The sequence below is a fragment of the Tursiops truncatus genome, chromosome 3 (assembly GCF_011762595.2).
Source record: "Tursiops truncatus isolate mTurTru1 chromosome 3, mTurTru1.mat.Y, whole genome shotgun sequence".
In the NCBI taxonomy this organism is placed as follows: Eukaryota; Metazoa; Chordata; class Mammalia; order Artiodactyla; family Delphinidae; genus Tursiops; species Tursiops truncatus.
The window spans coordinates 160,614,769-160,629,598 of NC_047036.1; the positions used below are offsets into that span (position 1 = coordinate 160,614,769).

Below are 14,830 nucleotides of genomic sequence, written 5' to 3' on the forward strand. Positions count from 1 at the left end.
GGTCCTCTCCTGGACTGTGTGGTCTGCCAAGTTTACATTTCTTTTTTTTTTTTCTTAATTTATTTATTTTATTTTTGGCTGTGTTGGGTCTTCGTTGCTGTGCACGGGCTTTCTCTAGTTGCGGCGAGCGAGGGCTACGCGTGGGATTCTCATTGCAGTGGTTTCTCTTGTTGTGGAGCACGGGGTCTAGGCACGCGGGCTTCAGTAGTTGTGGCACTCAGACTCAGTAGTTGTGGCTCGCAGGCTCTAGAGTGCAGGCTCAGTAGTTGTGGCACATGGACTTAGTTACTCCTCGGCATGTGGGATCTTCCCGGACCAGGGCTCGAACCCATGTCCCCTGCATTGGCAGGCAGATTCTTAACCACTGCACCACCAGAGAAGTCCCCCTAGTTTACATTTCTTTGGTGATATTTCTGCCATCCTACCTGCTGCTACCTGACCAAAATAGTCTTATCTTGGACCTTACAGGGATAAGCTTTGTGAACTACTTTTAGATTTTGTTTGGATTTCAAGACCATGAAGTTTTTTCCTTTAGGCCCAGGTAGGTCTTCATTTATATACAGTGGGGCCAGCACAGAACACTGCTCCCTCCATGCTCCTGAACAGGTTTTCCCTTCTCTATTCCAGTTCTGGAAAGTGAGATACCGGTTCTTAAACTTGTAGGGAGCACCTGCCCTAGTTACCAGCTTGCGCCAGATTGCTGCTTGTTCACCAAGACTGCCTGTTTAAAGATGGCTGGTGAGGAAGTATAAACTCTGGGCTCAGCCTATGGCCTTCATGTTGCTCCTCAGAGAGACTTGGGGTGATGTGCAGGTCTTTGCCCTGTCCATGAATATGCAGGTCATGGTTGGTGCCCGTGTCATCACAGAGTTGGGGTCTGTCTTTACGGCATAGAGAAGGTGCTCAGCTGGTGGCTTTGCTTCTGCTTTCTCAGCACACACAGGCCCACGGCCACAGGACCTGGGTTGAGGCAGCACATGGCGCCTGTGGCCAGGGCCGGGACCCCTCAGAGGCAGTGGAGGACACCTAGTCCTCCACTTGGTGAAAAAAGGATTCTTGCTTTTCCGGGAGATTGTGTGATAAATAAGGTGTTGCTTCTTTAAAAACAAACTCAAGAAAACTTGCCACAAGAATGGAATGGCTGGAGGTTTTATTTCTTGACATGAAAATAAATACTGATACAGCTGGTTGACATGCTTTGTGACGTGGAGGCCACCTGGATGGTGCCTTCTTGGCAGTGAGGCCCGCTGCTTTGGGAACCTCCTGTTCAGGCCACCTGCTGTAATGGAGATCTTCTGTGGTTGGGGCTTTTTGTGATCCTCACTCTCAAATTTTTCTGTTCCGAGTGGTCCTGGAGACTCAGTTACCTCCTCAGCCTCCCCCTTGTTAGTCGTCCCAGGAGGACACTATATTTTGCAGTCACAGGCCACACAGGGACATGTCTGTTTGGAAAGGAGACTGCCTGTTTGCCCAAGCCAAACTAGGTGGGGAAGCCCAGAAAATCATTTTTGCCCTTCTTATTCTGGAGCAGTTAACCAAAGTGATAATTGAGGTGCTATGGGCGTTTCTATCTGAAATTATTGGTAATGAACCAAATGTCCTCCTCCTGTTGGAGTTGGGTACCTCATGTGGGGTCATTTGGTGTCACTGTTTTCCCACATAGCATCCATGGACTTGGCCGGTGTGGTGACTGACTCCCCTGGGCCTGGCTTTGTGTCAGCCTCACAAGATAAGTGGGTTTGGTACTCAGACCTTGAGGGGATGCAGTGTTTTCCTCTTCAGTGACATTGATTGCTGAGTGCATTGTTGGGGCTAGTTGTCTGTGTCTCTGTTGTCTTTTGAGTTTGACGTGAGTTTGACGTGTCCAGAACTCAGGGCTCACACCGCCAGTGGGCCTGCGTAAGGGTTTCTGAGTCTGGCTCAGGTGCTCCAAGGAATAGGTTTGGGTTGTGCTGTGATATCTCTGGCTTCCACATATAGGAAAAGATTGTGCCCAAGATGAGTTAGTTATCTTTATCGTTCATCTAACAGGGATTTCTTGACTCCCTTGGTTCATGGCTGTGAGATGGCGCTGGAATAGGTGTGTCCTGGGGAGACAGAGTGCTCTGGGAGGCAAGAACTGGGGTGATGAGACCTGGCATACTTGAAGTCCATCTGAGGTATAACATTAGATGCTGCTTTCATCTCACTATTGTAAGTCTTTCCAGTATCTTTTTGTGCAATTTATTTGGGGAGTGGAGGGAAGGACTGGTTGATAGTAGAACATGTCAGGGACATGGCTGGTCTGGGAAACAGGGTTCTAGAGCCATGCTTTTTGGCTGTGGGTGTACCAGACCCATGGGCCTTGTTCTGTACACACTAAGCCCTCGAAAGGTTAAAATGATTTGTTCTACCTCAAAGAGACATTGTACTGAGTGAAATACGCCAGACAGAAAAGGACAAATACTGCATGATTCTATTTATATGAGGCACCTAGAGTAGTCAGATTCATAGAGACAGAAAGTAGGATGGTGGTTGCCTGGATGGGCATGGGAGGGAGGGAAAAATGGGTAGTTAGTGGGTAGTTAGTTAATGGGGACAGAGTTTCAGTTTTGCAAGGTGAAAAAGTTCTGGAGATGGATGATGGTGATGGCTGTACAACAGTGTGAATGTACTTAATGGCACTGAACTGTACACTTAAAAATGACTAAGGCCAAAATATGATTAAGACAGTAAATTTTATGTTATGTGTATTTTAGCACAGTAAAAAAAAAAAGGAAAAAAACCCAGAACCTTTCTGAATTCAGAAATAGCCTGCCTCCTTATGAGAGCATGCATGCATTTTTTAAAATAAATTTATTTATTTATTTTTGGCTGCATTGGGTCTTCGTTGCTGCACGCGGGCTTCTCATTGTGGTGGCTGCTTTTGTTGCGGAGCACGGGCTCTAGACACGTCGGCTGCACTAGTTGTGGCATGTAGGCTCAGCAGTTGTGGCCCACAGGCTCTAGAGCACAGGCTCAGTGGTTGTGGTGCATGGGTTTAGTTGCTCCGCGGCATGTGGGATCCTCCCTGACCAGGGATCGAACCCGTGTCCCCTGCATTGGCAGGTGGACTCCCAAGCACTGCGCCACCAGGGAAGCCCGGCAGGAGGATTCTTAACCACTGCACCACCAGGGAAGCCTAGAGCATGCATTTTTATCCTCCAAGAGTTAGCTTAGGGAGAAATGAACAGAGACACTCACATTTTGATGGTCTACCTTATGCCAGATACTAGGGGCTTTAAAAAAAAAAAAAAAAGATATACATGGTTCTAGAAGGCTCATTTTTTTTTTTTTTTTTTTTTTTTTTTTTTTTTTTTTTTTTTTTTTTTTTTTTCTGTACGCGGGCCTCTCACTGTTGTGGCCTCTCCCGTTGCGGAGCACAGGCTCCGGACGCGCAGGCTCAGCGGCCACGGCTCACGGGCCCAGCCGCTCTGCGGCATGTGGGATCTTCCCGGACCGGGGCATGAACCCGTGTCCCCTGCATCGGCAGGCGGACTCTCAACCCCTGCGCCACCAGGGAAGCCCTAGAAGGCTCATTTTAACATCATCTTGGGAGCGTGATTCCATGGGTGTTCTTTGGTCCCTAGAGCGGTGGGGCCTGGATGTACTTCCTCCCCTCAGTAGAGTCACACAGAACTAGAGTCTGCAGGAGATTTAGGAGGACAGTCCAGGAACATTTGAGATCTTCTCTCCTCCAGTGCTCAGCGCAGAGATTGAAGGTGTTCCTTGGTTTTCTGTGGCTCTTTGTTAGAGAATTCCCTTAGTGTGGCACATATTGATGTGTATGCACAGAAGGGGAGACTCTAGTTCGTAGTTACTCGTTACTAGCACAGAAGTTATTTCCTCTTTTGTTCTTGTGACATTTTCTTCAAGGTATCCTTTAATATCGTAATGCCCTAATGCTAGACATTTCAAACACCTACCAAAGTCTCAGACTTGTCTAGATGTGAACATTTGATCCCTGGGCTTTTAAAAATTTTATTTATTTTTTTTATTGTTTTATTTTATTTATTATTATTTTTGGCTGTGTTGGGTCAGTTGTGGCACGTGGGATCTTTGATGAGGCATGCAGGATCTTTCGTTGCGGTACGCGTGCTTCTCTCTAGTTGTGGCGTGCGGGTTTTCTCTTCTCTAGTTGTTGTGCGTTGGCTCTATAGTTTGAGGCATGTGGGCTCTGTTGAGGCGCACGAGCTCAGTAGTTGTGGCGCACGGGCTTAGTTGCCCTGTGGGATCTTAGTTCCCTGACCAGGGATCAAACCCGCGTTCCCTGCATTGGAGGGCGGATTCTTTACCACTGGGCCACCAGGGAAGTTCCTGATCCCTGGGCATTTTAAGTATGGGGGTTTATCTGAAGTTCTGAACTGCCGAGTGGACTGCCTGGGCAGCTGCTAGGGATCGAGGGTGGAAACACTGAAAGGAACCTTGTTATAAGGAATCAAAATATTTTAAGGAACAACATTAATCATAGTAGTCAAAGTAAGAACTAGTTGCTTCTCTTTGAGAGCCTGCCTGGAGCCAGGGCCTGCCACTTGGTCCTCAGGATGGTCTTGAGTCCTAAGGGGCTAGGTGGGCTCCCAGGGGCACAGTTGGATTTGGCCCCAGGCTGGATGGACTGTTTAATTATCAGGAGGGTCGTGGCTGGGCAGCTAGCTGTATGATTCATCAGTAGGATTCTGTTCATTATCATCAGGATGGTCTGGTAGTGTGAAAGGGAGGGATGCTCAGAAGAAAGGAGGGTCGTGCTGGAGTCAAGCCTTCGAGAGGGCAGGGCCTTCTGTTGGAAGGATTGTTGATGGGTTTTTTAGGGAGGGATATGGAATCTTGGCAATAGAAATGGGGAGGGGAGTGCAGGGTGTGGGTGAATGGGTGCTGGGGTAGGTCACACTTCTTAGTGGTGATAGGGGAGGCCCTTCCAGACACAAGGCCATTGAGGCCTAAGGGAATCTCCAGGCACCTTTCTCCAAACAGCCATGTGAGGGAGTTGGGGAGAGCTCCCCCCACCCCAAGAAGCTCTGGGCTCCGCAGGGGCTGTGGCGACGCTGTGGCCTTGCCTATCTCCATATTGTTTCTTCCTGATGTTATATTTATATTGTTATGTTTTTGCATCAGGTTGGTGGTGAAAACATAGTGGTTGAGTATTTATAACTCACAGAGGATGCCATTTTGTCATTTCTTCTCCATGCCTCCTTGGGCCTTGGATAAGCAGATGAGCAAGCGCCCTTTCTCTTGTGGAGTGTAGAGCGTTTGGGGGAGAGAACCTAGTGGGATGCTTGATGTCAGATGTCAAGATCAGCCGTGCCACGTGATGGGGCTGTAGTCCTCGGGGATGGAAGCAAGGAGAGGGTGCCTGAGTAACACATGTTTTGAGTTTGAAAGGTGAGTGGGGGGAAGGAAGGACTTTCATGGCAGTGAGAACAGCATGTGCAAAGGCCCAGTGGTGGAGGAAGGCAGATATGGTGGGTAAGATGAATCGAAACAAGGCCTGTGTGGTTGGAGCCAGGAGCATGGTGTGTGTACACGTACTATGTGCGTCCCAGATGACTTCATAGGGTCACCTGCGCCTAAACAGTCAGGGCCTTAAAGGCTGTGGTGAGGTGTTGGGGGGTTTTAACGAGCTTTAGGAACAGCTGCATTGGCATAGTGTGGGGAGTGGACAGTCTGTCTCTTGGTGAGGCCGTGGTTACTGTGGCTGAGGGAGGAGAGTCAGGGGCAGACCGGGGGTCTGGAGGGCACATACTGGTTGTTACCCTGGTAGATGCTTTGGCTTGACAGTGGAGACCGGCCAGCTCTGGTTGCCAAGGATAGGCTTGTGCAGCTGGCCTCACTGTCGGCTCCTTGGCCCTCATGGGGTTGGTTCTTTGCCTCTCGAGTCTGCCTAGTCATGCTCTCCCTCACTCTGTGGGGATATAGGGTTAATGAGGCTCTTTGCCTTGGGGAGAGCAGGTACTGCTTGGTCCCCTGGGGCTGACGTGGAGCTGAAGCACCCCCTTGCTGTGCCTCTGCCTTGACTTCTTGTCTCAGGCATGCTGCTCTGCCTGAGTCATCTCTGTCCCTTTAATGCTCAGCAGAGCCTGTTAGGGCCATGGTTCCCTCCTGCTCTCAAGGATCAGGTAGTCAGTATTTTCCACCGTTGCTGTCTTTGTCATTACTACTCAGCTCTGCCCTGTAGGTGAAAGCCGCTGGAGACAGTGCAAACTTGAGTGGGCGTGGCTGTGTCCCAGGAAAGCCATTCGCCAGAACAGGCCCAGGCAGTAGTTTGCCGACCCTTGGATTAGGGAATTGACTCTGACCCAAGTTAATCTTTCCCTAACCAGCCAGCGCATGTTGGAGCAGTGTGACCTCTGGGCTTCCTTGAGATGATCCACTGTTGCCCTGCCTCAGTTTCTCCCTTTCTCATAGAGCTAGCTGGGGACTTCCTCTCCTTGACAGTTAGCAGTACAGTCGCTAAGACTGTTGGCAGAGAGGGTCTGGGTGGGGTGCTCATTTTGTGTGGAACACGTGGACTTTGTGGACCTAGGGGTAGGAGAAGGTGAATGGTATTATTGCTGGGTTTCATCTTGGAGGTTTTTTGGCTTAATATGTTCCCGGGATTGGATTAGAGCCAGAGTGGTAAAACACTGGGCAAGTGTTTGGTGAGTGCAGACGGTGGTAGGAGGAGATCAGAAGTGTGCAGCTTCCATAGGGCCAGGCCTCAGAAGGGATGATGGGGCCCTCTGGGGGGCACCTTGGAGAGCCCAGGCTTCCCCATCAGGTGCCCATGGCCTCTGAGAGCTGTCCCTGGGCTGGCCATGGGCATTGCAGCTGAAGCGTCTCTAAGGAACTGGAGCTCCCTAGACAGCAGCCAGTGTCTGGCCGGAGGCTCCTCCCCTCAAGTTAAAAGGGAGCGGACCTCTCTTGCCTGAGCTGGAGAGGATGAAGTGGCAACAGTGGACTCTTTTTTTTTTTTAACAGTGGACTTTTGTTGCCCAAAGTGCAGTGACTTGATTTCATGTAAACCACCAATCACTGCCTCCTTACCAAGTGTGATCTCCCTCAGATTGGGAAATTGTTGTTTGGGTAGGTCGAAGATTCGGGGTGTTGTGTGTGTATGCATGTAAGTGGAGTACCCAGGTGCAGGGTCAAAGCCAAACCATAATGATTTATCAAGGGAGTGGAAGAGTCTCTTACGAGTTGGTAATTGTGTACTTAAGGGTTACTTGATACTGTTTTAAATATATGGGTTGGAAATAAAAACAGTAAAAGCTCTCTAAACCCAGCCAGTGTGGGGTAGATGGCACAGCAACCCAAATGATATACCAGTGGAAAGTGATTACAGTTTATTTTAGAGAAATGCTCCCAATCCTGATGGTGCTAAGTGGTCTCTGCTTGGTTTCTGCTCCTTCGTGAATTTTGCTCTAATTGTATCAAGGGGTTTTTGGGGTGTGAACTCCTCAGATTGGTTCTTTCTCCCTCAATGTTAAACCATCTCTGCTCATTCATTCTATAAATATTTATTGAGCACCGGACACTGTTGGAGGTGCTTGAAATGATATCAGGCACCAGGCAGACACCCTTTTCCTTGTGGCATTTATGTTCTTGCCGGGTGAGAAAGTCCATAGATACAGTAGCTGTGTTGTGTGGAGTTTGAGGAGGGGCCAGGGCTGTGGCAGAGAAAGGGCAGGGTGAGCAGGGTGGGCCTCTTTGAGGGAGACATTTGAGCAGTGACTTGGGGGTACACGGAGGAGATAGCCATGGTGGGGGAGAGTGATGGAGGCAGAGAGCAGCTAGCACAAATGCTAGCACAAAAGCTAGCAACTACTGTTAGAACAGGCTGTGTACAGACGTTTTTGGGAAATTGTGTGAAGCTGAATATGGACTGGGCATTTGTTGACATTTAGAGATTATTGTATGGTAGTTATGTTTTCAAAGGTCATTTTCAACTTGGGATGCAAATTGAAGAATCGATTGTTAAAATTACAAAGTATCGGGGATTTTGTTGAAAACCTTGAAGAACCCCAAGGTGGGAGGGTGCCTGGTGTGTTGGAGGCCAGCATGGCTGGAGGAGGGTGGACATGTCAAGAGAGGATGGGGCTTCACTCTGAGCGATTGCAGGGCCTTTGGAAGGTTTCGAGCTGAGGAATGAAAGCAGGGGGTCCAGTTTGCAGACCTCCGTCGTATTAAGGGAGGATAGTGTGGCAAGTGGAGGTGTGAGAAGTGGTGGGACCCCAGATGTGTTTGATGGCAAAATCAGTAGGATTTCCTGGCAGACTGGATGATGGGTAGTCCTATCAAGAAGGCAAGTGCAGCCAAAAAAAAAAGGGACTTTCTGGCGGTCCAGTGGTTAAGACTTCTCGCTCCCAATGCAGGGGTCACAGGTTTGATCCCTGACCGGGGAACTAAGATCCCACATGCCTCATGGCGCACACAAAATAGAAAAAAAAAAGGCAACTCCAGATTTTAATCTGAGCATTTTGAAAGACTGAATTTACCATGAGCTGAGGTGGGGAAAGCTGTGGTGGAGGGTGAAAGTCTGAGGTGACCTTAAAACTTCTTGTATGTTGCATACTGCCCCATGATGCACTGTATGCATTATGATAACAGATTAAGGTCACCTTTCTCGCAGGTTAACCCTTCAGGAAAATGTCCAGTGTGTCTTGTGGTCTCACGGAGTTAGGGTACTTGGATCTTTGTTGAAAATCATTTGTCCACATGTGCATGGTGTATTCTGTTCCATCTGTCTACTTGTCTGTCTTTACGTTCATATCATACTGTCTTGGCTACTGTTAACTTTACATACAGTATGTCTTGAAATCAGGTTAGGTAAGTCTTCCAAATTTGTTTCTCTTTTTGAGTATTTCACTAGTCTAAGTCCTTTGCATTTCCATATAAATTTTGGAATCAGTCTGTTTTTTCCGGCAAAACATGCCTGCAGTTTTTTTTTCTTAATAAATAAATTTATTTATTTATTTAATTTTTGGCTGCGTTGGGTCATCGTTGCTGCACACGGGCTTTCTCTAGTTGTGGCGAGCGGGGGCTACTCTTTGATGTGGTGTGCAGACTTCTCATTGTGGTGGCTTCTCTTGTTGTGGAGCAAGGGCTCTACACACGCGGGCTTCAGTATTTGTGGCACGTGGGCTCAGCAGTTGTGGCTCACGGCTCTAGAGCGCAGGCTCAGTGGTTGTGGCACACGGGCTTAGTTGCTCCACGGCATGTGGGATCTTCCCGGACCAGGGCTCGAACCCGTGTCCCCTGCATTGTCAGTCAGAGTCTTAACCACTGCACCACCAGGGAAGTCCCATGCTGGCAATTTTTGATTGGGACTTTGAATCTATGAATCAATTTAGGGGAGAATTGACACCTTCTGACCCATGGAAAAGTCATATCTCTCTGTTTATTTAGGTTTTCTTTCATTTCTCTTAGCGATGTCTTACTGTAGTTTCAGCTTACAGGTCTTGCACATTTTTTTGAAAGATCGGATTTATCCTTAAGTATTTCACATTTATGGTAGTATTAATTGATTTTTTTTTAAGAGCTTTGAGTTTTGGTTGTTTGTTGCCATTTGGAACAAATGGCATGTGGAACAACATTGCCATGTGGAAATACCACTGACTTTTGTATATTGCCCTTGATCCTGAAGAGAGTAGGTGCTTGGAAAAGCCCAGGACCCCTACTTTCTGAGGCTTCCCCCTCCATGGCAGAGAGAGGCCTTGGCTTGGGAGGTAAAAGAACTCTGATCGCAACTTCCCTGGTGGTCCAGTGGGTAAGACTCTGCGCTCCCAATGCAGGGGGCCTGGGTTCGATCCCTGGTCAGGGAATTAGATCCGACACGCATGCTGCAACTAAGAGCCCGCGTGCTGCAGCTAAACGTGCTGCAACGAAGATCCCATGTGCTGCAACTGAGACCCGGCGCAGCCTTACTAACTAAGTAAATATTAAAAAAAAAAAAAAAAAAAAGAGAGAGAGAACTAAGATTCATGGCATCTACTGCATTTCCCAGCCTGAGTGGGGCCAAAAAGAGTGGCAGAAAGGGCCCCTCTCCCTAGGAGCTAGCCCTGGTGGTGGCTGTAGCCCTGGCCCTCACTGAGGAGGATGCTGTGTGCTCCTTGGTTCCCAAAGGTCTTTGCATAGAGTTCACTGATACTTGCTTATTTTGCAAGTTCTCCTGTGGGAGTGTTTCTCGCCATCCATGAGCTGTGAATTGCTGTGAACCCAGCTTAAAAATAAAGTTTTCATATCAGAGCAAGCTCCTGATAGTCATGTGGGTGCAAAGAATGACAACAGAGGTGATATTGACAATATTTGGCAAGCTACAACTGACAACTGCCTGGGAGTCTGAGATTTGGCTGGTTCACTGGGTTCAATCTCTGTGCCCAGAGGCCTGGACATCTGATGTCACAAAGGAGGGGAAGTTCTGGGACCATGCTATCTCTGGGACCTTGGGAGAGTTCCTAAACATTCTTGAGCCTTAGTTTTCCTATCTGTGAAACAGGCAGACTCTTTCTGCCTGGGCAGTGTAAGACCTTTGGAGTTGATCCCTGGGTGAAACTTCTAGTTGCCCTGTGGTGGTGAAGCCGCCTCCATGTGGGAGATGAATTTTGTCCATCCCTGGGCACCTCATGCCCTCAGCTTCTTGAGGGCAAACTCTGCACTGCCGGTAATGGTGGGTGGTTTCCTTGGGGTCTATGTTGGGGAGTGCGCACTGGGGAGGGGAGAGGTCATCTCTGGAGAGGGAGACCTGGGTGGCCCTGGGCAAGTTCCTGAATATCAGACATGTCAGGTCCCTTATGTGTAAAATGAGGGTGATTGTGTAATTTATCCCTAAGATTGTCCTGGGGATTCAAAGAGATACTGAATTGTAGCATAGTACCTGGAACTCACTACTAAACATCTATTAAATGCTAGTATTTCTATTTCTGCTGTTAATGTCATTACCATTATCATCAAAACCTTGAAGTGTTTTCTGTGTGTTCAGTATGTTGGCTTGTGGTTGTGTACCACCTCTTGTCTCCATCCATATTGCTAAAGATGAGATCTGTAGTGTTTGAGATGTTAGTATTTATTGGTTAGTGCACCTTATTGGATCATACATCAGAGACTGATAGAAATTGATTTCCTCAGCTTGCCCTCCCTTGGAAGGCAGCAGACACAGAGCTCTGTTTGAAATCTAGAATTTTGCAATTCCAGGGATTGGAGACATTTAAAACTGTCTGTACATTCCAGAAATTTTCCTTGGAAACTCAGTGTTTCTTCCTCTGTTCTTTGCTTTAGGTTGGCCAGCACGTTGACGGAGTTGCCTTTTGACATAGCTCCCACCATGGCCGGCTGGTAGGACCACCGTCCCATGCCCAGAAGCCAGGTGAGTGTGTAGTATCTAGTATCTGTGGAACGGAGGCACTGACTTACCCAGTAGGCGTTATTCAGGTCCTTGGACATTTGAAACAGAGCACTGCTTTAAAAGCTGATGGCCACCTCCTAGAGGAGAAGGAGGAAGACAGGTACCTCTGGGATTGCACATTGGGCCATCTCCACAGGGCTGCCCAGGCCCTGCCTCCTCCAGGATGGCCGTTTGCTCTCCTGTTGCATCTCAGGGGTCGCTCGTTTGAAAAGGCCAGGCCCAAGTAGGATGAACTGTCCTCCGTGAGCATCAGGGGCAGAGGATAATCCTGGCCAAGTGACCTTTGCCCTCTGGCCATTCCTGTGATTTCCCAATGCTGACAGAAACCGTTAGAATTTATCCTTAACCACCAGTGCTTGGAGCTCATTGCCCTTACCGCACCCCGTACCTATGGGGAAACTGAGCCATCCCCTACTGCTTATAGGGCTCTCAGGTGGAGACTCTGTCCAGGGCTTTCGGGACCCAGCAAGACAGAGCCCAAAACCCAGGTGGGATTTTGTCTGTTACTATCAGACCAGTGATGTTTTGGGCCAGGGCTGCCTACCTGGAGAAGAATGTAGGACTGAGAGACGTCTTAGAACACGGAGATAGCTTGGAGACCTCCTGGGTTGGTTAGCTGCTTCCTCTTATAGGCCAGCTGGCTGGTGACTTTCCAAGGGGTATATGCCCTTCAAACAGTGTCACAGCTGCACAGGGTAAGAACTGGCTGCTGGGCTGAGCAAGGTATGTGACAAGGGTTGGGGGTCGGTTTGTGAGGTTTCAGCTCTTATCTGCATATAGCGAGATGATAGTATGGGCATGGTCAGGTAATCCTGGTGTCAGGAAAACATTTCCAGAATGTTTACCCAGCAAAAACAAACTTTACTGGTATTAAAAAAAAAAAAAATTTTTTTAAATTGAGATAATTTGCATACCATATAATTCACCCATTTGTAGTATACAGTTTAGTGATGTTTTTGTATATTCAGGAGTTGTACAAATATCACGTCTATCTAGTTCCAGAACACTTTCATCACCTTCAAAAGAAAGCCCACACCCATTAGCAGTCCCTCTCCAATCTCCCTTCCTCAGCCCCTGGCAACCACTAATCTACTTTCTATCTCTATGGATTTGCCTGTTCTGGACATTTCATATCAATGGAATCACATAATATCTATGACCTTGTGTGTTTAACTTCTCATACTCAGCAAGTTTTCAGGGTTCATCCACTCTGTAGCATGAGTCAGTGCTTCATCCATTTTTGTGGCTGAGTATATTCCATCAAATGGATAGACCACATTTTGTTTATCCATTCATCTGGGATAGATTTGGGCTATTCCCACCTTTCGGTAATTATGAATAGTGCTGTGAACATTTATGTACACAAATTTGTGTGGACTTGTTTTCACTTCCTTTGGATGTATACCTAGGAGTGGAATTGTTGGGTCATGAGTCTTTAATATTCTGAGGAACCGCCAGACTGTTGTTATTGTGGCTGCACCATTTTACATGCCCCCCCAGCCCTGCCCCAGGCCCCCAGAGCTCTCTGGAGACAAAAAATGACTCAAAGTCTGTGCCGGTTTCCTAGGCTAGTTGAGGATCATCGGTGTTGACAGTGCTCGTTACCTGGTGCTGGTGGCAGCATGCAGTGAGCCAGCCACCTAGAAAGTGGGTTTGGCGCTTGATTGTCAACAGGCTCTCTTTGGACGTTAGTGTTGGAAAATCGTGGTACTTTACGTCTTGACAAGGTCTTACCTGCAGCCCAGAGGGGTGAGTGATCATCCCTTATCCTATAGCCCAGGGCATTGTCTGAAGGCAGTGGGCTGGCTTAGGGTTCTCTGAGGTCCTCGGCTGGGTGACCCCACCTCTGCCGGGCCCTCTGTTAACTAGGAAGTACATAGTCCAAGCAGTAAGTACTTGCTGAGTGAATGAATGAATGAATGAAAGAAAACTGCTCCTTTCCTATCACAGGGTCAACAAGGAAGACACAGCCAGAGCATTACAAAGCAGTTAGTTTGGTGATTCCGGAGGGAATTTCTGGAAGCCCCCTCAGGTGTTCCCTCTGGCCCTGCCTCTCTGTACCCGGTGAGTGAAGGGGCTTGACGGGAAAGGATGGTCTGTGAATGGTTGTGGCAGATGGTGGTCGATGTCAAACAGGCAAAAACACCCTTGAGCAATTTTATTTTTTGGCTGCGGTGTGGGATCTCAGTTCCCTGACCAGGGGTCGAACCTGGGCTCTTGGCAGTGAGAGCACAGAGTCCTAACCCCTGGACCACCAGGAAATTCCCTGAGCAGTTATTTTTAAGAGATGTATAAATATGTCAGCTTGTGTACTTTTTGTTGTGGGTGTAAGTCAGCTCAGCAGATTGATTGATTGTTCCACTTTCAGTTGAACCATGGCCTAAAGTCAGCTGAGGCCTCCCCATTCCTGCTGCTCAGGACTCTGGGCACAGAGGAAGAGCAAGGCAGGAGGAGGACTGGGTCCTGGGGAGTCTTGAGGCGCATACACAGCCCCCACACGATGCCCCCACAGTGTATGTGGCTGTCAGTGTGAATACTGAGGGTCAGGCTGCCTGCTTGGGCTAATGGAATTGGTGTCCACCCTTGAATTTTGCTTGTCGGGTCCTGTTCGTTCAGCAGCTACGTATACTGCTCGCGTGCTGAGAGACTGGCCTTGTGCTTGGTGTTACGGATCAAAAATGGGTGTGACTTACAGAAAAACAAACAGGAAAAGCAAATGCAGATGACCCTTAACCAAGGCATAAAAGATACTCAGTCTTTTCTGATACTAAGAATAATGCTTTTTGGAGCTTCCCTAAGATATTTCTGACCCTTTGTCCTGAAAGGTGGACACCATTCTCTTGGTGGGAATGACGCAGCACCATATGTTGCTTTTGGAGGTTCACAACTCCTCGGAAGGGGATTTGCTTACCCTTTGCTCCAGCAAGTCCACTTCTAGAAATGTATGCCAAAGATAGACTGTCAAAAATAAGGTTTGTGACAAGACTGTTCATTACAACATTCTGAAGTATAAAACTGGAAATAACTTAGATGTTTGTCATTTGGGCCTGGGACTGATGGGGCTGGATCGCCAGTGGGGTGGAGCCGAGCCCCTGAGCAGAGGAAGGAGGGGTGTCTTCTTGTCATGGTGATGGGATTTCTAGGGTGAAATGAGTAGAAAAAATTATAAGGTGAAAGATAAAGAGATGTACCGCACTCACTTTTATCCCTCATAAGGAACGGTGGGGGTGGGATATAGACATGTGTATTTGTTTATATTTTATTTTATTATTATTTTTTAATTTATTTAATTTATTTTTTGCTGTGTTGTGTCTTCGTTACTGCGCGGAGGCTTTCTCTAGTTGTGGCGAGTTGTGGCTTTCTCTAGTTGTGGCGAGTGGGGGCTACTCTTCGTTGAGGTGCGCGGGCTTCTCATTGCAGTGGCTTCTCTTGTTG

At 48.0% G+C, this 14,830-nt stretch overlaps 1 protein-coding gene across 8 annotated transcripts in view; it reads left to right on the forward strand.

The window, feature by feature from the left end:
• The window catches only part of GATAD2A (GATA zinc finger domain containing 2A), a 98,966-nt gene that overhangs the window by 26,733 nt on the left and 57,403 nt on the right, over positions 1-14,830 (forward strand). For 7 of the 8 annotated variants that reach the window (XM_033854052.2, XM_033854053.2, XM_033854051.2 and 4 more), the window contains one exon: positions 11,269-11,356. In XM_033854052.2, the coding sequence (XP_033709943.1) occupies positions 11,342-11,356 (15 nt within the window). In that variant the 5' untranslated portion in view covers positions 11,269-11,341. Of the gene's footprint in view, positions 1-11,268; positions 11,357-13,345; positions 13,460-14,830 lie in introns of those variants that run through there. The other variant, XM_033854054.2, reaches the window with a different exon arrangement.